Genomic DNA, 21,770 nt, shown 5'->3' with positions numbered 1-21,770 from the left:
CGAGAGGATCATGTGCTTATGTGCTTTCCTAACTTAGTATAAATAACCAAAGCATCTTACCTCAGTCATCTTCGTCTTGAGGAATCCCCCCTTCCACCCCCTCTCCTCCTCTTTTTCCTCTATAGTGCAGCACGGCAGCCTGCACTATGTGGTTCGGGTCTTTACCCGGCCAGTTGACATTCTGTCTCAATTGACATTACTTTCAGGGTTGGGGTTCTCGAGATCTACCTGAGCTCAAATTCCCTTCTTGCCTTGCAAACGGATTTTATGAGCTCAGGGCTCTCTCCCGGGACAGCATGCCAAACAAGCTTTATTACCAATCATCAGCTAACTCTAAAATCTCAGTTTATTAGCAAACATTCAGTACATTACTACTAATTAGCTCCTCAAACCTTCAAAAACACCTTATAAACTCTATAATCAAATTCATTATAATGCATCTTTATATTTTCAGAGAGCCTTCTTTGCTGGCGTGAAGCTCTATGACAAAAGCCACTATGAAGAGTCGGTGTCACTGTTTGAGAAGGCTCTGAGCGAGTATTTTCGTGCCGATGAGGATTGTCGGGCCCTGTGTGAAGGACCGCAGCACTTCGAGGAGCAGGATCACGTCTTGTACAAATACAGCCTGTACGAGCTCATCTCAGGTACAGGTGCTTTTGTATTCAGAGCTTCTCTGCTTCCTTTTAATGTGGTAAAGTGATCATATGCACTTTTGAGAAAGCCCTGGGAATTTTCCATTGAGCTTCTCATGTTTCTAAAGCTATTTGTGTTTCCATCTTCCCGTTCTCTGACCTTGATATAAGCCTTGTCTGAGCAAGCAAGAGGCACAAATGTCTGACCTTCTTTTTTATGTACTCTAGTACAATTTGTTATTGTTGTGTCTGACAGGCAGTTCAACAACGAACAGCTTGAAAGAGCATGACATACGATTGCCCTGCGCAAAGTTTTGCACATAAAAAAACAACAAGGTGCATAAAAAGGACACTGCTTTTTGTGTTTATAAATACAGGAGCAGATCATTTTAACTTTAGCCTGTGAAGTTACGCGGTCTGGTAAACATAATCATAAAACCTTAGTTTTAATTGCATTGCATTCCTGCTCAAAACCGACCATAAGGCATTCACAGTGTTAATATAATGAGGTGGATTTTTATATTCATTCTGTGTTTGGTATATTTAAATTTTTGTTGTACAGTGGTCCCTCACCATAATGCGGTTCACTTTTCGTGATCTTGCAGTTTCGTACATTTTTATAGAGGAATTTGACAAGCTTTTTTTTTTTACAGTGCATTGTGTTCTGTGTCCTGATTGGCTGTAGACCATTATCAATCAATATCCTCTGTGCCACGTCTCCCATAAAGTAGATACAAAATGCGTTCAGCTTGCCAAATTAACCGAAACGTTTGATCTCTAGCATTGTGACTCTGTAGTGCTGTACTGGGGTGCGTTTCCGAAAACCATCGTTAGCTAGCTAAGGTCGCAAGTTCCATCATTATAAATAGTTCGTTGATTTGTCGTTTCCCAAGTCCGTTGTTCCAACAAACGTTCACAAACTTGTAAGCTTGCAACTACACCTCTAGAGCTGGAGTTAGAAGCAGAGTTCCTGGCTGTGTTCTATTCCCAGTTATCCCCCCTATGCCCTATTACTATAGAACATTCTAACATTTAAACTTGGAATGATTAAAAAAATATTAAAGTCATCTCTCTTAGGTGTAGTTTGCTTTCAAAGTACTTTTACAGTTCAGTTTTAGCGATCTTCATATTGACAATTGTGCACTTCGTTGTGCACTTTGAAAACATTGGTGTCATTTTGACCACAGCTGTGACAGCTCATGACAAAAGCTATAGGTGGACCTATCATTTAAAAGCAGAATTTGGGTTGTTACATCTCCAAAGCTAGTGAAAACAAATATTTAGCATATGTTAATGGTTTTAAGTTATAGTAGGTTATTTAATTTATAATAATAATAATAATAATAATAATAATAATAATAATAATAATAATAATAATAATAATAATAATGATGATGATGATGATGATGATGATGATGATGATGAGACAATGCAGTGGCGCAGTAGGTAGTGCTGTCGCCTCATAGCAAGAAGGTCGCTGGTTCGAGCCTCGACTGGGTCAGTTGGCGTCAGTGTGTGTGTTTCCCAGTGATGGGTTCCAGCTGGAAGGGCATCCGCTGCAAAAAACAAATGCTGGAAAAGTTGCCGGTTCATTCCGCTGTGGCGACCCCAGATTAATAAAGGGACTAAGCCGAAAAGAAAATGAATGGATGAATAATAATAATAATAACTATTATTATTATTATTTTAAATTTTAATATTATTATTATTATTATTATTATTAATAAGGATTTTTTTTCATTTCTTAATAAATAGCCTACTGTAAATTAGGCCTACAACCTGTTGTGTTAGGTAAGTGATTTTAAATGAACGATTCTCAATAATATTTGTAAAGGAAACATATATAGGTCCTGTATGTGTTGTTTACATTTTAATTAATAATCATTACGGACGTTTTACATTATAACTAACATGATTCAAACAATAGATCTGCGACAGAGAAACTACGGTTTTGGGAAACACTCGTCACTACATCGTTGTTTTCTCAAACAATGCATTGTACTATGATAGTTCAGCCATTGGCTATGTCGTTGTTTGGGAAACGCACCCCTGTATACTTGCAAGTTTTCTCCCCAACATACCCCACAATGTCGATAAAACGTTCTGCACCATCAAAGGCACCTGCTGTAGCACCCAAAAGGCAGAGGAAGATGCTAACCATTGCACAAAAAGTTGGACTTCTGGACACGCTAAAGGAAGGTCGAAGTTACGTGAGTGTTGAAACGATAGAAAAGTGTGAAAATGTTAATGCCTGTCTAAGAAAAGTGTGTAAGGAGGGGCTTTACAGCTTCAAAACATCTATAATACGTATACAAAAAAAGCTGACTACTTGTGGGTTATTTTTAGAAAGTAACTCCCATGATTAACGAGGAAACACTGTATTATACACTCAATATTGACTTTATTAGTTGTGTGTTTAAATCCTTTAATGTTTCATATTGTGTGCTGCTGCACATCCCTGTGTGTGTAATAAGCAATATGTATGAGTGTGCACTGGCCTATAGGCGCATATGGCTAGCACGCTTTTTAAATAGCAAAAAATAAATAAAAAAACGTGCCATTGACTTTAGACCAGCTTGTGGTTGGTCAATGGCGCGGTCTAATTCAGTTGCCTCAAAATAGCAATGAGCAAACAATGCACCTTAGCACACCTTTTCACACCAGCGCCCTATTTGAGACCAATTGTTGTTTAAACAATGTGTTGCAGGACATTAAAATGACTTAAAAATGTGCCGAGCTGAAACTAGCAACAACAACAACAAAAAAAAAAAACCTTTGTGCATTGCACCAGGTACATATGATAGGGCCCAAAGTCTTTGTGACAATTTCAGCAATGACACTAAGGGTGCTTTCACACTAGCACTTTTGGTCCGCAACCGGGTTCGTTTGACGTCAGAGTACAGTACGTTTAACTAGTGTGACCGCTGTCTGCTAAACTTGGGTGTGCAGCCGTGAACCGTACCCGAATCTGCGTGAAAAAGGTCTCTTAGCCTGAGAGAGACTGAGAGGTAAATCAGTGGTGCTAAAATAATACTTCGTTTTTTTTTTTTTTTTTTTTTTTGTTTTTTTTTTGTAGATATAGATATGACAAAAGTTGCTGTTGTTTTTTTTAACTAGTTTTTAGCTGCTATCATTTTAGAACATAAAGGCTGCATCTGAAAGCAGATGACTTGTTGCATCACTGCTCAATCAGGCAGCTCAAAGGAGCCAGTGTTTGTGCACAGAGGCACTTCGTAAAACTAATTTCAGACAGTCTTCGGGGACAGCATAACAATTTAATCATGTAAAACTAAACTTTTCACTAGAAATCCCATCGAAAGTAGAATATGTTGGTCAAAAATGTACATTTACTAATAAAATGACACCCAAGTGGCTCTACCAGACACCGTGTTTAATTTTTACACTGTCAGAAATGGAACTCACAGGATTGTGGGATATTTAAAGCAGATACATTTATGCTGCCTTCAATATTTGAACAGAACAAGGTACCTTCCAAGAAATGAGCAGAATTTGAATCTGGATGTGCATTGATAAATTCCTGCTTTGGAGTTCTGCCTCCAAAGAAAGAATTTTAAAGCGTTCCGATGAAGCCAAGTTAAGTGAAACTCCATAAGAAAGTGAATAAATGAAGCTAATGTAGCTAACTGATGTCTTTTAATCATGTGAGAGTCTATAAAACTCCAACGAGGAGTCGTTTCTCCAACACTTATGTCATAACAACCACCTCATAACATGTGGCCTATAAAACAATGCCTTGAGCTGTCCTAATGATTCTTAATTATTGCACTGTTAATTAAAGGAGGGTGCATTTCAGAAAAAAACTGTTCATGGCCTGAATGTGTAATGGAAAACATTTTGACAAAAGCCTGTCGTGAGAAGACTTGTTCTTCGCAGGACTTGTCAGTGTTGCTGACATTTGCTTCAGGCAGTTTTGTGCATGATGACATATCACACAGTTCAGCAAGGAATCCCTGGAAAAAAAAATATCAAAATGATGTAACTGACATCTGTGTAACTGACTGACCTCCCTCTGTAATTTATTGCATTCATGCACATTAAAGGATCTGACATGCATGGTTTATGTTAAAATCATGGCATTATTTTAAAATGGTGGAGACTTCTATGATTAAAGCCTATGTGAAATTAGAATTTACAATGTTTATTTTACTAGAAAGCATTGTTATTCTTTAGATGAATCACAAGTTGATGACACCAAATATACACTACCTGACAAAAGTCTTGTCGCCTATCCAAGTTTTAGGAACAACAAATAATAACTTGACTTCTAGTTGATTATTTGGTTTCAGAAATGGCTTATACGAAAGGCAAAGGCCTCTACATTTAGTTTATTTTACCAAAATAAAATATGATCATGCCATGATTTTTAATTATTTAATTGGGACAGTAAGGTCTCACTTTGCCTAGACAAATGTCCTGTCACTTAACAGAGATAATGTACAGTATAGAATATAAAGTCATGGTGCAGTGGAAAAAGAATTAATATTGTGTATGACTCCCATGAGCTTATACGACTGCATCCATACATCTTTGCAATGACTCAAACAACATCAATAAAGTCATCTGGAATGGCAAAGAAAGCATTCTTGCAGGACTCCCAGAGTTCATCAAGATTCAAATTCTTTGAATTCATCTTCAATGCCTCCTCCATCTTACCCCAAACATGCTCAACAATGTTCATGTATCGTGACTGGGCTGGCCAACCCTGGAGCACCTTGACCTTCTTTGCTCTCAGGAAATTTGATGTGGAGGCTGAAATAGTAGTGGAGTACTATCCTGCGGAAGAATTTGCCCTCTCCTGTGGTTTGTAATGTAATGGACAGCACAAATGTCTCAATACCTCAGGCTGTTGATGCTGCCATCCACTCTTCAGATCTTTTGCACGCCCCCATACTACATGTAACCCCAAACCATGACTCTTCCTTCACCAAACTTGACTGGTTTCTATAAGAATCTTGGGTCCATGTTGTTTCCTATAGGTCTTCTGCAGTATTTGTGATGATTGGGATGCAGTTCAACAGATGATTTATCAGAAAAATCTACCTTCTGCCACTTTTCCAAGTGATCAACTAGAAGTCAAGTTATTATTTGTTGCTCTTGCAACTGGGATCGACAAAAAGACTGGTAGTGTAGGTAAAAACAGTGTTTTAAATGTTTTAAGCTTTTCCTATTTCGACCACTTCCCAAGGTTTTCAAAAATGCATTATATCAGCTTACTGTCATGGTGTAGATGCTCATGTAGTTGGATGTGTTCAAACAGCCACAAATGATGACCTACTATATATACTGACCAAACGTGTGATAATTATGGGACATGTTATGGTATTAGTACCAAGTTATTAATACCGAGGTTATTATAGTTTTCCGTTTTTATTTAATTTTTTATTTCAATTCTATTTTTAAACTTTAGATTTCATTTTAGTTTTAGTTCATTTCACTATTTGTTTTAGTTTAGTTTGTGTTTTAGTTTGCAAACACAATTCTATCATCTTTATATGGTTTTAGTATTCTAGCTTAGCAGAGTTAACAGAACAAAACTAGTGTCTACCATAGTGTAATATTTGCGCAACTTACAATAACTCTTGTGTAAACCTCTTAGCAGTAAATAATTGTTTGAACAAACACTGAATCCAAAACAATACACTGTAAAACGCAAAAAGTTAAGGTAACTCAAACCATTTGAGGAAACCGATTGAAACAAACCATTTAAGTTCAAAAACTAATCCTACTGAGTACTGTGAACTTAATACATTTGAGTAAACGAAGCAATTTGAGCACAGTAAAACCCAATAAATGAAGAGGACTCAAACCAACTGAGTGCTGTAAAACCCAATAAGTTAGTTCTGTTTGGTTTTACAGTGTACAAAAACAATGAATAAAAATAAAAATCATGAAGAATTCAGAAAATCTTCTTCATATTAAAGTAATCAAAGCATATATGTAATTAAACATGCCTAGTTAAAAACAAAATTGGCAAATAAAAATAGTTAGAACACATATGTTAGCCTTTTATAGAAAATGTGTTTTCTGTATATAACTCTGTCTACTGTTATATCTCTAAAAAGTCACAGGTCAGATTTTCCACCACAGAATGACTGCTTAGGAATTCTGAAAATGATTATTTATGTTTGCATATTTATTATTATTTTATTTATGTTGGTTTTCAGTGATTGTTGTTAGTTTTGTTTAGTTTTTCATTTTTTTTTTTTACCAGTAGTTTTAGTCTTCATTTACTAAAATAACCTTAATTCATACTTTGCTATATTGTACCGTTCATCCACTTCTTTTTTATCCGCTTTGCTCTTAGATTGTAAGCCACATTACTGAGTTAAATGGTCCAACGTCCCCTGAAAGTAGGGCATAACGAAAGAAGAGAGAATGATCTCAATGGAATCCAAACATGAGTGGTCAAATGTGGTCACGGTATTGTGTTTTGGCTAAAGCAGGGCTCCAGACTGTGACTAAATTGTCACATTTTGTGACTTTTTTCCTGTGCTGGGCTTCTTTATGACTTTCATAATTTTCTGGATAGCTATTTTTATACTTTAATGAGAAGTCAGAAGCTAGTCACATGTCGAGTGCAAGCATAGATTAAATCAGAACAAATTCAGTATCCCAAAATGTACCTTACTTAATAAAAGTTGAGCAAATTCAACAACAGCCTCTCCTTCTCTTAATATGCACTTCTTTTTAATTCGTATGTTTGTTCCCACTTTTATGTACGAACACTCTACCAAAATACTCCACCAACTGACCCTTTGAGGTGGGTTTAAAGTCTTCTCAGCTCTCTAATTCAATCTTTAACCTCAGCTGGTTAGACATCTTTGATTTGATCCCAGTTCACTGATCTCACTCTAGGCGAAGACGTGGATACAACTACAAGCCATGAGATCCCACTGTCATACCCTGTTTCATTTTTACATAAGTTACTCTATGTAGTTCAAAGTATGTACATGTGTTTTGACTTGGTTTAAGATTGAGTAAGAACCAGCTAGTGGCCTGAAGCTAATTTGAACTCAAGACCTGCATGTCATATAAATCGTGTTGAACTTTGTGTTCCAGATCATTATACACAGGTCCTTCACTGCGAGCATGAGTGTGTCCGAGACTTGGCCACTCGTCCCGGTCGCCTGTCACCCATGGAAAACTACCTGCCACTGCATTACGACTACCTGCAGTTTGCTTATTACCAAGGTAAATGTCCATATATGTCAAAACTGGTTTAATGTGACTCAACTTAACAATTAGATACAACCATAAAGGAACTCCACTCCCCTCCACATTTTTTAAACTCAGTCCATTAGAATTAAACAGTTGAGTTTTACCATTTTTTATTCCATTCAGCCAATCTCTGAGTCTGGCAGAAGCAATTTTATCTTAGCTTAGCATAGATCATTAAATCGGATTAGACCATTAGTGTAACACGGGGAGTGACAGAGACAACTGAGGTTAGGATCCACGTGCAGGTTTATTCGTTGTCAGAGAAGCAATGGTCAACACAGGTGCAAACAGATGTATATAGGCAGTCCAGAATCAGTGAGTTTCTAACACACCAAATCATTTGATTCAATGTGTTGCTAATGCCTAAAGAGTTCAGACTGTGTGATTTTCAAAGTAGTCGTGTCACAGATGTTTTCACACTGCATGACTATCTGGGGTAGTATTCCATCGCTGATTTGTTTACACTGCAAGATGGATTGGCGACAGGGGGTTTCACAGTGCATGACTTTACAATAGGAAGAATCGCTGACAACTTTGTCGCAGTCTGCAAACTACGTCTCACAGCCAAAAACAAGCGAGAAGTGACATGGATACAACGCAAGGTCATGTAGTCTTTCGTTGTTAACTACATAATGAGAAAGACGCCTTTAGTGGGGTAGATGATGTACTTATTTTGCTCACCTGGGTTTTAAGAGGAATGAGCAATTTCTACTCAACTTTTTTTCTTTTTCGACTCGCTTGTGATATTGCTCAGATGACACGTTAAACAGACACAGGTGCTTCTCCCAAATTTACACTAGTTTTTCCATCATTTGGGTCCAAATAAACTGAAAATGGGGGCTTTTTACTTCTCCTCCAACCTCCCGCTGGCCTGTAGATACTCATACTAGTGGATGCTGCTCTCTCATTGGCTGTAGGTGATCGCTGATGTTATTTTCAACCAGGACACATTTCACACAGCATGATTTATATCAGCTCGAATATTTAGCATGCCAAGTATATTACAGGCATTGGCGACTCATCTGCGATTCTCTCAGATCGCGTCTTTGATAGTTCACTCTGTGTGATTGTTACTCACGTGAACGTGCACCGATTTGCTTGTGATTTCAGGCATTTGTCTGCGATTTCTGAAAAACCTGTCTGCAAGTCAAAATCGGGGCTAAAATCATGCAGTCTGAAGACGGCACAACAGGCTGGAGTTGCTAACAAACCATTTGATTCAATTAAGTACTGACATGAGGCTTGCTCTTAATGGATCATTTGAGTTGTTGACTTGAGAATAGCCGCAGTGAGATCAGTCCAATCTTTCACAAGTTTAACACTTCTATTGCAGGAGGTGATGATTTCTTGAATTCAAAATGACTTTTTATTGCATTACATCTCTGAAATGTAGTTGAGTGAAATGATTAATAGTAACGATTCTGTTCATTTGTCTTCGGCTTAGTCTCTATTTCAGAGGTCACAACAGCGGAATAAAGTGCCACCTATTCCAGCATATGTTTTACATAGTGGATCCCTTCCAGCTGCAACCCAGTACTTGGAAACACCCATACACACTTATTCACATACACACACTAAGGCCAATTTAGTTCATCCAATTCACCTATAGCGCATGTCTTTGGACTGTGGGGGAAACTGGAGCATCCGGAGGAAACCCATGTGAATAAGGGGAGAACATGCAAACTCCACACAGAAATGCCAACTGATCCAGCCAGGACTTGAACGAGCAAACTTCTTGCTGTGAGGTGACAGTGCTAACCCCTGAGCCTTTGTTCCATCTTAATTAATATGATTTTTCAAAATAAAAATACTCTGATACACATACAAGTTCAAATACTCACAGTAATTAAGTACAAATACTTAATTACTGTCCACCACTGCCATGACATTTGTCTGAGAAACCAGACTCAACAAGTTTCTAATTAAAAAGGGTTTTAGGCTTGACCCCATCTCTCTTCTTAGAGTCAGGAAAGAGAGATGCTGGCCAAAACACTGACTGAGACCCTACCATCAGTGCTGGAAGGAAAACGTCAACAGCAATAATAATCAAACAGAAGAATTCTGAAATGACAAAACAGCCTCATTAATTATAAAGTGACTCGCTCTAAAAGAGAGGCAGCGTCTGATAAATATTTCCGTCTTGATTGATTTCTTTTGGAAATGTCCAAGCTGAACTTTCACATCCATCTTAAAGGGATGCTTTAAGACAATTTACTCACCACTTATTGCCCATTAAACCTTTACAAGTTTATCTTTTCTGTTGAAGACAAAAGAAGATATTTTGCTGAAACCTCTAGCCCTTGACTTCCATAGTAGGAGAAATACTTAAAAGTATAAATGAGTAGGAAAAATACTTTTAAAAATACTGTAGAAGTCAATGGCTTCTTCAAAATAGTGTCTTTTGAGTTCATCAGATGAAAGAAACTGATTTGGAAAGACTTGAGGTTAAGTAAACATGGTGAGAAAATGTTTTACAGATGGTAATTCTTCATGAAGTGTCAGTTCATTCAGGTGTGTGTGAATGTTCATGTCTCAGTTTTGTGTATTTCCACTCGCTCAGCTCTGTGGTGTTTCTTCCATTGTGGTCACTGGCCTGGAATGTGAATGTTTCCGAGCGTGTAGGAAATAAACGTGACTCCAAAAAAAAAAAAAAATCACATGATGAATAATCTCCCAGATGAGCCGGAAAAACAGAGCCCTGGTGGCCTCATTAATGCTTAATAAAAAATGTTTTCCCTCTTATGGTTTCAGCTGGGAGGTATGAAGAGGCGTTGGACTGCGCATTGACTTATCTGTTGTTTCATGAAGGCGAAGAGTTCATGACGGAGAATGTGGAGTATTACAGAGAGGTGCTAGGACATGATGGCCAGCCACGTAAGGTGAGAAACATGGAAGGAATCACCCAAAACAGCAAATGACGTCTTAGAGGGGAATCCTGCAGATCTTTATTACTGTGTGTGAAGGTTTCAATTTCAATTGAATTCATTTTTATTTCTATAGCGCTTTTACAATGTAGATTGTGTCAAAGCAGCTTAACATAGAAGTTCTAGTAAACTGAAACTTTGTCAGTCCAGTTTTTAGAGTTCAGTTTAGTTTTAGGTTTAATTTTCTCTGCTGAAAGTCCAAACACTGAAGAGCAAATCCATCAATGCACAGCTCCACAAGCCCCAAAGCCAAGCAAGCCAGCACAAGGGTTAACAGGTTGTGTAAAATATTCATAAATTTTACCTGTTTAAAGCAGCGTTTAGTGTGTCTTCAGTGGTTACAGTATATTATTGTACCCTTATCACACAATGATAAGGCTATGAAGATGGCAAAAAATCTGGGGTCATAGCTTATCAAATGTGTAGTTCCAAAATAAACCATGTATTTTCGTTCTGAAAACTTTTCTGGCCAACAAAACAAACCTTACTGAGGAATGTTTCTGGGAACCAAAAATACATGTTTTCAGATTTATGTTCTTTTAACCAAAAATTGTTAGCGCTGGTGGCATTTTTCTACAATTTTGATCAGTTTATTTGTTATTTCAGGATTGTGATTTCCAAACCAGTCAGGGGAAATGGAACATATTTTACGTTTTGGTCTTTAAATAATACGCTGGACTTAAAAATACACTGTAAAAAATACATCAAATTTACTGTTAAGCTGTGGTTGGTAGAATTTTACTATTAAAAATACAGTATAAACTATTTTTAAATGCACAGTAAACTATCATATTGTATTTATTTATACAATGTTAATAACCAATGTTTTGAAATAACATCTACTGTACATTGAACCATTGTAATAAACTGACTAAAAGCAAATTGTGATGAGCAAGTCCCATAGTCAGCCAAAGCACATCCTATTCTTAGACAGCATTCACACAACTGTTAAACACCATAATGGTAGCAAAAATGACACTAAAGTAATGACAAATAGCAATCCAGGCTCATTTTGGATACGTACCCAGGTCTATATTTCTGGGTACAGCAAAATACATAACTGGAGGTACATATGCGTTAATGTCATGTGAGCAGTACAAAAAATGTGGAAATTAGATCATGAATTCCTACAAATTAGCTACTAATTTGCTAAATTGTAAAATAGTTCCCATGCCATTGCATTGAAAAGCCACTTACAAGCAGTAGATCTACTATTTACTGACAGATTTACAGTTATCTGTAGGTCTCCTGAGGTTATAGACATAACTCACAGAGTCCTCCCTTCAGTTTATGCTCTTCCTTCAAATACTTCACTGTATAACTGCGACAGTCCCTATAGACCAAGTCCAGAGTCATAACACTGACAGTTCTTTGATTCCTACTTTGACAAGATCCAGATCGTCCCAGTGCAGATCTATTGTGAAATCAGTCCAAGAGCAGAGTCTGGCAGGAGGCCGTATATACTCATAAACACACTGGAACGATCACGCGTTGAGCGGGTTTGGTATTCGAGATGTACAGTAGTGGCTGCACGCACTGGTGAACCATCCAAAACAGTCTCTCGCTGGAAAACCTGGAAGCTATTAGCACTGTAAGAGTTTATAGAGTCAAGAGCCAGAGGGCTTGAATATGTCATTCAGTGCAGGATCCTTTAGCTCATAACAAGCCAGTACATTCTTTTCCACCCCAATGCAGTGTTTCCATCTCTCTGGCCTGCTGCCACGTCTGATTGCCCCATTTCTTGTTCCTCTGGGACCCTTGTTAACCCACCGCTGAGATATTGTGCTGACAGCATTGTCTTCTGGAATAGGTGGAAAAGTTTTACCGAAACGCCACAAAGCTCCTTGAAACAATTTGCGCGCTGTTTGCATTCGGAGAACATGAAGCCACAAATGCTACCAGCGTAACTCTTTCCTCAAAAGGGCAGCGATTAATGTGGTCTCGACCACACTTAGAAGCAGCAGACTTTGCTCTCCAGTCATAACAAGCTGCTTTTAACAATCGCCAGCGACCACTAATAAAAAAGTCCCCCTAGAATGAAAGAAGGATGAAAGCAATTGTGCAGGTTGTAGAGCAGGCTTGATCCCAGATCGAAATCTGTCATGCTGTACATTCCTCAGGTTGCATTTTTATTTTGTGAGGCTCTAAATGAGATGTTTGGGAAAAAGGTCAGTGCACAATGAGCCCGAAATTTTCATGTGTTTTTTTTGTATTTGTTATCCTGAAAATTTGTCACACACAGAGTCTGATGCATATAAATATACAGTTGAAGTCAGAATTATTAGCCCCCTTTTAATTTTTTTCTTTTTTAAATATTTCCCAAATAATATTTAACAGAGCAAAGAAATTTTCACAGTATGTCTGATAATATTTTTTCTCCTGGGGAAAGAAAAAATTTCCTCCTATTTGTTTTATTTTGGCTAGAATAAAAGCAGCTTTTAATTTTTTAAAAATCATTTTAGGGACAATATCATTAGCCCTTTTAAGCTATTTTTTTCTATCGTCCACAGAACAAACCATCGTTATACAATAACTTGCCTAATTACCCTAACCTGCCTAGTTAATTTAATTAACCTAGTTAAGCCTTTAAATGTATAGAAGTGTCTTGAAATATATCTAGTAAAATATTATTTATTGTCATCATGGCAAAGATGAAATAAATCAGTTATTAGAAATGAGTTATTAAAACTATTATGTTTAGAAATGTGTTGAAAAAATATCTGTTAAACTGAAATTGGGGAAAAAAATAAACAGGGGGGCTAATAATTCAGAGGGGCTAATAATTCTTACTTCAACTTTATATAAATCTATAATGGATACAAATCTGAAATCTGTTGCGAAAAATACATTCATTTCTTTTCCTTCGGCTTAGTCTCTATTACAGGGGTCGCCACAGCAGAACAAACCACCAGCTCAGCCACAACCCAGTACTGGGTACACACTCATTCACACATACTCACCCGGAGGAAACCCACGCAAAAATCGGGAGAACATGCAAACTCCACACAGAAATGCCTCCTGGTCCAGCCAGGACTCAAACCAATGACCTTCTTGCTGTTAGGTGGCAGTGATAACCACTGAGCCACCATGCAGCTGCAAAAATACATTTTACAACAATACAAAACAAGAGTCTTCGGGCAGTGATGCTTTTCTTCTCGCTCATCTTCGAAAAAGAAAGAAAATATTGTGTTCGTTGAATTGAATTGAACAGAGACTGGCAGTATATGCCAAAGCTATAAACACACACACACACACACACACACACACACACACACACACACACACACCAAAAGTGCCATGGAAAAGGTGGGACAGGCATTGAAACCTGCGTACAGAAGTCTACAGCAGTGATTCTCAACCATCCACCACAATCTTTTTTAAAGTCTTTATGTTCCTCCCTTTGTTTGTCTCTGTTTGTCAAGACAATGTGTATTAACTTGTGAGATTCCTTTCTGGACACATCGCTTGTATGGTGGCTCTGAATTGTCAAAACACTAGGGATGCTCTGATCGATCGGCCCAGGATCGGTATTGGCTGATAATCACATTTCATGACTCGATCGGTACTCGCCACTCATGAACCGATCGCAGGTGTTTGTTAATGAGTTTACAAGCAGAGGAAGACACACGTGCTCTCCTGTGTATTATGCATAGCCCACAGCAGCCACAATGCATAAAGAGATTAATAATGCGCTGGTGTCACAACAGCTAAAATAAAATATATACAGATGCGGTGCAAACTGTTTACAGTCTATTGGCTGTATTGGTCTCTTTGTTGTAAGTGCAGCCATTGTATTTCCAATGTTTTGAGCTGCTGTGAGCTATCAGCACTATCTAGTGTGTCATCCAACCTCATGACCTCTCTCGCATATTTACAGTGACTCCGTGATCTCCAAAAATGTGTTAAAATGCCCAGAAATCATGTTCTAAGCATTACATCTGTTAGGTTAAATGAATAGAGGAGTAAAGATACCCTGAGTGCAAATCACCCCAACCCCACCGGTCATTTAGAGATCTGCTGTCAATAGTTGGACACGAGCAAAATATTTGAATGGTCTTGCATGTATTTAGGTCTTTTTACATATAACAAAAGCATGTAAAGCTGCTTCTGACCATGACATGTTCACACCCAAGTTATAAGAGACTTGTTTAAGGTATTATATGCAGCATCTTTAATTTATTCTCTTAGGTTAAGCAAGATCTTCTTATAAGGCTCATACATACCTGTCAACATTGGGATGTGAAAATAAGGGATATGCCCACCATAATAAGGGATACCCCCCCCCCCCCACACACACACACACCCTTTATAAAATCCCCAAATTATTAAGTGTTCATTTGGAGCTGTTTCATTGTGAATAAACAGTTAAATGCTCAGTAATATGTTTTATTATTAGTATTTTTATTATTATTTACAAAAGAAAAAATAAATTGTATACATTAGCAGCAAAAACATTAGCAAACAGTTCAGCTTATTAAAATTAATAGCTATTATAATGAAATAGAATCAAGCTATTAAATCTCATTAATCTTCACTGTATAACTTACACATTTTGATTAAAGAGCAATGAATGAATCTCTTATTTATTTCGATTTTTTTTTTTTTTTTTTTTTGATTATGAAATGAAAGCATTCGATTGCTTTCCTAACTTGTTAGGCTCATTTAGGACAAAATTAGTTGTGTTTGAAAAAAAACCCCCAGCAAGATCGACATCTTTAGATATTATTAGTATTATTATTATTATTAATTATGTGTATGTGTCTGTTCGAACACGCACCCAAAACCTATCACTGCTTCAAATCGCGTGAACAGAATCCGTTTGGGGAAACAGTGTCTATTTATCACTATGGAGCGCGTCAGTTGACAGTCATGCACCGCTATATGACTGTTTTGAGGATTGCATATGAAGGAGAGACGGCATCTGTAATGAAATGGAAAGGGAATCCCGCCGACTTTATATTCATTTCAAAGCGAAAGCACAGAACGGACTCACATTTATGAGCAAGGGGCAGCCCCTGGTGGTTCAGCAGTATGGGTTGTGTATAGGGAGGCTTGGCTTTTTAATGTTTATGTGCCACCCTTCAGAGAAAGACTGAAAATATGGGAGTAATACAGGAAAATACATTTACGGGATGATAGCAGGATATAACTGTAGAATACAGGAGATTCCCTGGAAAAATGAGAGGGTTGACAGGTATGGGCTCATACTTAGAGGAAAAATGTGCTTTATGCATTATAAAGCTTGAGGTATCAGCCGATCCCTATGACAAGGAATAGGTACTTGGTATCGGCTGCAAAAATCCTGATCAGAGCATACCTACAAAATACCTCTGAAAATGCATGACACAGATGCAAAAAACTGCAAAAATTCAAACCTTATCCAACTTCTTTTTAAAAAGGATGACCGTGTAAACATCATTGACACAGCGTGAAGACATATTTATTCTTTAAAACTGAGAACATTTCCGGCTTTCACACTGTAGGAGCCAGTAGCTTTTTCATAGCTCGTGAATCTATTGGCTGAAGTATTTTCACCTCATGAACAGGGAATATACAACACGATCTCACGACAATTCATAACTTTTTGATTTAGTGGCTAATTTGTTTAAATCTCATTCGCACCATTTAGTATGGATTTGCTCATCCCCCAATGACGGTTGGGTTTAGGGGTGCGGTTGTGTGCCATGCCTCCTTTTTAAAAATCATACATTTTCGTACTAATTAGCCACTAATCTGACAAAACTTAAAATAGTTACGTTTCCTTGTGAGATCAGGCTGGGAATATACAGTATATAGCTATAGAAACTTCTTTTAGAGGGAACTAAATTAGCTCCTGCTCCAGTAGGGTACGATTCAGCACTATAGGAACTAATGAGACAAGTGTACATTTAACCAATTCATATGGCATAAGAAATAAAAGCACAGTCATCAAAGCCATCATCATCAATCCATAATAATGTAAACTTATTATGCTTATTTTTGCTACTGCAGGAAGCTGAAGGGTATCTGAGGCGGCACAAACAGGAGTTGGACCTGCTCCTCATTGGCAGCAGTAACCTTGGTGTGAACTATACTGAAGGGGTAAGTTCACAGATTGAGCCAGAAATGGCTTTCCGATGCTGAAATGTGCCTTTTTCCTGTGCCAATGTAATTTCCACAGACGTTCACAAGCAATTCATTTGTAGGTTGGGTCTGTTAAGAAATGTAATATTTGGTTCAAGTCTGTATTTTGTTGGTCGGATTGAAAAACACCAGAAAATGAATATTATAAAGTCTTTGAATAAATTATATAGTCATTTATATATATTTTTTGTTTCTTTTCTTTTCTTTTTTTTTTTTTTTTTTTTTGGTATTGCATTGCATTCCAGAGCAGTTTCAGAATATTGCTATCTCTATCAACATCTGACTAACCAGACTCCCTTTAGGGTTTGCCTTGAAATAAATATCATAAAACAGTTCAAATGCATCTTGTTGGAACCAGGAAATGTTTTAATCTCATAACAGCATTGAAAAGCAGCAGGTGCTTCTGTGAGATCTGAAATGAAAGCGTCAACCTCTATCGCCCCCATGTGGTGGATCCCTTGTGGTGGACATCTTTTATAAAGCTCTTTATAAATCACTATTTTAAGGTTTTTCATGTACGCTTTCCACATTTGTGTCTCTTCAGAACTACTGGAGCAGTTCAGGTGGTAGAGAAGATGCTAACAGGTAGGAGTATTCAAAAATATGAATATACAGTTGGAGTCAGAAATATTAGCCCCCCCTGTTTATTTTTTCCCCCAATTTCTATTTAACGGAGAGAAGATTTTTAGAAGAACACATTTCTAAACATCCTAGTTTTAATAACTCATTTCTAATAACTGATTTAACCCTAACCTTAAAAGGGATAATTAAAAGGGCTAATGATTTTGATCTTAAAATGACCTAAAAAATTTAAAACTGCTTTTATTCTAGCCGAAATAAAACAAATAAGATTTTCTCCAGAAGAAAAAATAATATCAGACATACTGTGAAAATTTCCTTGCTCTGTTAAACATCGTTTAAGAAATATTTAAAACAGAAAAAAATTAAAGGGGGCTAATAATTCTGACTTCAACTGTATTTAAAATAAATAAATAAATAAATAAATAAATAAATAAATATTCGATTGAGAGTTTATGTGCTGAATATGTGTTTTCAGGATTCCTTCTGGTACAGATGGCTGGATGGATTATGTGCCAATATCAGCCAAAAGAAACTACACAATGTCTGAGTTGCCAGAACTGAGAGAAGGTAATAAGCTGTTTATGACTTTGAAATGATCTGAGCTGAATTAAATTATAAAACGTGTGGTAATAATGCATATAGAGTCTGGAATTAACATTGTCAAAGGCGAGTAGAACATCTGTTGCTTTGTATATGAAATTTTTATTTGTTGTAAATTTATTTTAACAACACCTTAGAATACAATATGCTGATTTTTAGATCATTTAATAATAATGACAACCCTGTAATGATTATATAAGATACTGTTTAATTTGTATTTTAATATTAAGAGATTAAAATTATTTAATATTATAATTAAAACACTACTACTATTACTACTTATTCATTCATTTTCTGTTCTGCTTAGTCTTTTTATTAATCTGGGGTCGCCACAACGGAATGAACCACCAACTTATCCAGCATATGTTTTACGCAGTAGATGCCTCTCTGTGAAACACTCATACACTCTCATTCACACGCATACACTACGGACAATTTAGCCTACCCAATTCACCTATAGCACATGTCTTTGGACTTGTGGGGGAAACCGGAGCACCCAGAGGAAACCCACGCGAACACAGGGAGAACATGCAAACTCCACACAGAAATGCCACTTGACCCAGCCGAGGCTCGAACCAGCGACCTTCTTGCTGTGAGGTGAACGTGCTACCCACTGCTCCACCGTGCAGCACTATTACTACTTATATTAAACAATAATATAATTAGGAGTAGTAGTGATGTATTTATAATATTAAATCATTTTATTTTCTGCCAAAAATGTTACTAATGTAAGATCAGAAACAGAATGAAAATTTAACAGCCATCTTTTTTTTTTTTTCAAGTCTTCAACTATCGGCAGGTTTGTCAAAATGCTTGTTTTATATGCATAATGGACATAACATGTAAAAATGCAAGAAGGAATATACATAGGCATAAAAATCCTTTCATTTTGCATATACAGTAACAACAGTTTTAAGTGTCTTTCTATATCATAGTAACCCCAAAACTACAAAAATTGTGTTATGGATTTAGCATTTTCATTTCACCATGCTGTTTATGTTGGTTGTGTGCATGTGTGTGTGTGTGCAGGAGGCCCACTGCTGTATGAGAATGTGCATGTGGTACTGAACTCTCTCACCCTGAATGGCAGTCAGCGGGTGGTGCTTGATGATGTCATCAGTGATGATCAATGCTCTGACCTCAGAAATCTGGCACATGTGAGTGATCTACACTTGTCTGACTTAATAAACCCCTGAAACATATTAACACACTGGCACCTCACAGCCACAGTCAGTCTATACTTTCTTTTCTTTATTTTTATTTGAATATACTTAATTAGTCTCAATGAAGTTTTAAAAGCAAAGGTCACACTTTATTTTGATGGTCCGTTTCTTGAATTTAAGTTAATCTACATGCCAACTAATTCTCGTTAGATTATAAATAGACTGTTAGGTTGGGGTTTGGGTTAGTGTAAGTGACATGTACTTGCAAAGTTTCTTACAGTCAGTGAAATGTCTGTTGAAGGAGCAGTATCAACAAATGTTAAGCAGACAGTCTACTAATACTCAAATGGACCATCAAAATAAAGTGTTACCAAAACAAAACTTATTTCCATTGTGGTCCTTACTGACATGCTCAAGTATGTTATGTGGATATCTGAATATGTGCAGAGCGTCGCTGCAGCTGGCGATGGTTACAAGGGAAAAATGTCTCCTCACACACCAAATGAGAGGTTCGAAGGGGCAACGGTACTGAAAACATTTAAGGTGAGACCGTTTAAACTCAGACTTGTGTTTACAAACAGTACCAAAGTAACTCTTATTCCAATTTAGCGCTAGCATGTTTTTAGCTGTTCGAAAAAATGGCTGTTATGCTGCGTGATATTGCGAACTGGTATTTATCTTAATTTAGAACTGTATTCTTCATAAACACTGATTTGAAGCTCCGAGAGTTAATAGCAAATCCACAGTCCATTGTTAGCATGTTGCTAATGAACTGGAAGTAAATGCATAGTCACATGTTGCTAATGAATTGGTAATGTTTTCTATGACTTTTCTATGTCAGTTTATCCTACCATTTGATTGAACAAGTCATAGTTAAACATGAATAATTAAAACAGCCATGTTTTAAAAGCATATTGCAAAAGTGTTAGCATGTTGCTAAGCTAACACAGTAAAAATACACTTAACTATTCCTCCTCATCAGTATACTTGATCCGATAAACCTGTTGTTGTACATTTCAGCTGTTGTCTACTCTTTGACAAATAGTTTTTTTTCTCCATTCATGAGTCACTTCAGATAAATAAATGTCCGCTAAACACTTTCTTACACAAGTTGTTAACAGCTGCAGTAATTTTATGGATGTTTTAGATTGAACAGTCATGAATAATTAAAACAGTGCTGAATAATATTAATAAATAATTCACAATTTACCTTTTTAGTTTGGCTATGAGGGGCGTGTTCCTTTAAAAAGTGCCCGCCTCTTTTATGATGTCAGTGAGAAGGCTAGACGCATCATTGAGTCCTACTTCAAGCTCAACTCAACTCTGCATTTCTCCTACACTCATCTGGTGTGCCGGACTGCTATATCAGGTACAACACAATAATAACAACAATGTTATTACACATTAAATTACATGTTTATATAATATAAAATGTCATATGATTTTAATGTGCATGTCTTTAATGTATTTTTAAATATACTACAATAATATTATTTCTTAAAAGTAATTATATATTTTTAAATTGTAATATATATATATATATATATATATATATATATATATATATATATATATATATATATATATATATATATATATATATATATATATATATATATATATATATTTAATCAATTATATTAATATCTAAACGTGAGTTTAATAAATAGTATAAAACCTTAATTATACTTTTGTTAAATACTGAATTTTTGTCCATTTATTCATATTTTATTGATTATTTTCTCAGGTCAGCAAGACCACAGGAATGACCTCAGTCACCCCATTCATGCTGACAACTGTCTTCTTGACCCAGAGGCCAACGAATGCTGGAAGGAGCCTCCAGCATACACTTACAGAGACTACAGGTAACAAACAACATGACAAAACTGATCCAAATTCTTCACATTATATCATTTATTACAACTGCACGCTGAATGTGGCTATTTTATGTTGAAGAACGTTACCTCCTCTTTTCTCAGTGCCCTGCTGTATCTGAATGGGGATTTTGATGGTGGAGAATTCATCTTTACAGAAATGGATGCCAAGACGGTCACGGTAAGCAAAAATAAGCATCTCCGATATTTTAAAGAGGTCTTGAACTGAAAAATCTAAATTCACTTGATCTTTTGGCAAATAAGTTGTCATTGTACTGTAAAATCATCCTGTACATTTCAGAGTTCAAAACTTTCTTGTTAGGTTAAAAACAGCTTATATTGAAGCCAGTCTGCTTTAAACAAGAGTTTACAGTACGTTAATATCACTACAATATTATGGACTGAAAGATCTGCTGTAAATGCTGCTCTCCGAATGTAAACATTTAAACACCCAGGGGCGTCGCTAGACTCAATCGACAGTGCCTCATGAAATGCTTTGAGATACTATTTACTTTATATGCAAGTGTATTTATTAAGAGTGGTTATCCGAAAATAAAGACTCTATTCTCTATGTGCAACCGAACCAACGCTGGTGAAAGCAGTGTAGTTTAATCAAAAAGCAAACTGAGCATA

At 36.7% G+C, this 21,770-nt stretch overlaps 1 protein-coding gene across 1 annotated transcript in view; it reads left to right on the top strand.

Annotated features, from left to right (window-relative positions):
* The window catches only part of p3h2 (prolyl 3-hydroxylase 2), an 86,104-nt gene that overhangs the window by 56,285 nt on the left and 8,049 nt on the right, over positions 1-21,770 (top strand). Inside the window, exons 3-13 of the mRNA XM_056447755.1 lie at positions 455-644; positions 7,713-7,844; positions 10,623-10,750; positions 16,787-16,876; positions 17,463-17,503; positions 17,976-18,067; positions 19,130-19,257; positions 19,711-19,806; positions 20,482-20,632; positions 21,011-21,128; positions 21,243-21,318. Of these exons, the coding sequence (XP_056303730.1) occupies positions 455-644; positions 7,713-7,844; positions 10,623-10,750; positions 16,787-16,876; positions 17,463-17,503; positions 17,976-18,067; positions 19,130-19,257; positions 19,711-19,806; positions 20,482-20,632; positions 21,011-21,128; positions 21,243-21,318 (1,242 nt within the window). The remainder of the gene's footprint in view (positions 1-454; positions 645-7,712; positions 7,845-10,622; positions 10,751-16,786; positions 16,877-17,462; positions 17,504-17,975; positions 18,068-19,129; positions 19,258-19,710; positions 19,807-20,481; positions 20,633-21,010; positions 21,129-21,242; positions 21,319-21,770) is intronic.

This window comes from Danio aesculapii, chromosome 22, assembly GCF_903798145.1.
Source record: "Danio aesculapii chromosome 22, fDanAes4.1, whole genome shotgun sequence".
Classification (NCBI taxonomy): Eukaryota; Metazoa; Chordata; class Actinopteri; order Cypriniformes; family Danionidae; genus Danio; species Danio aesculapii.
Note: the sequence above shows the minus strand (reverse complement) of the source record. Positions and strands in the feature narration are given on the sequence as shown.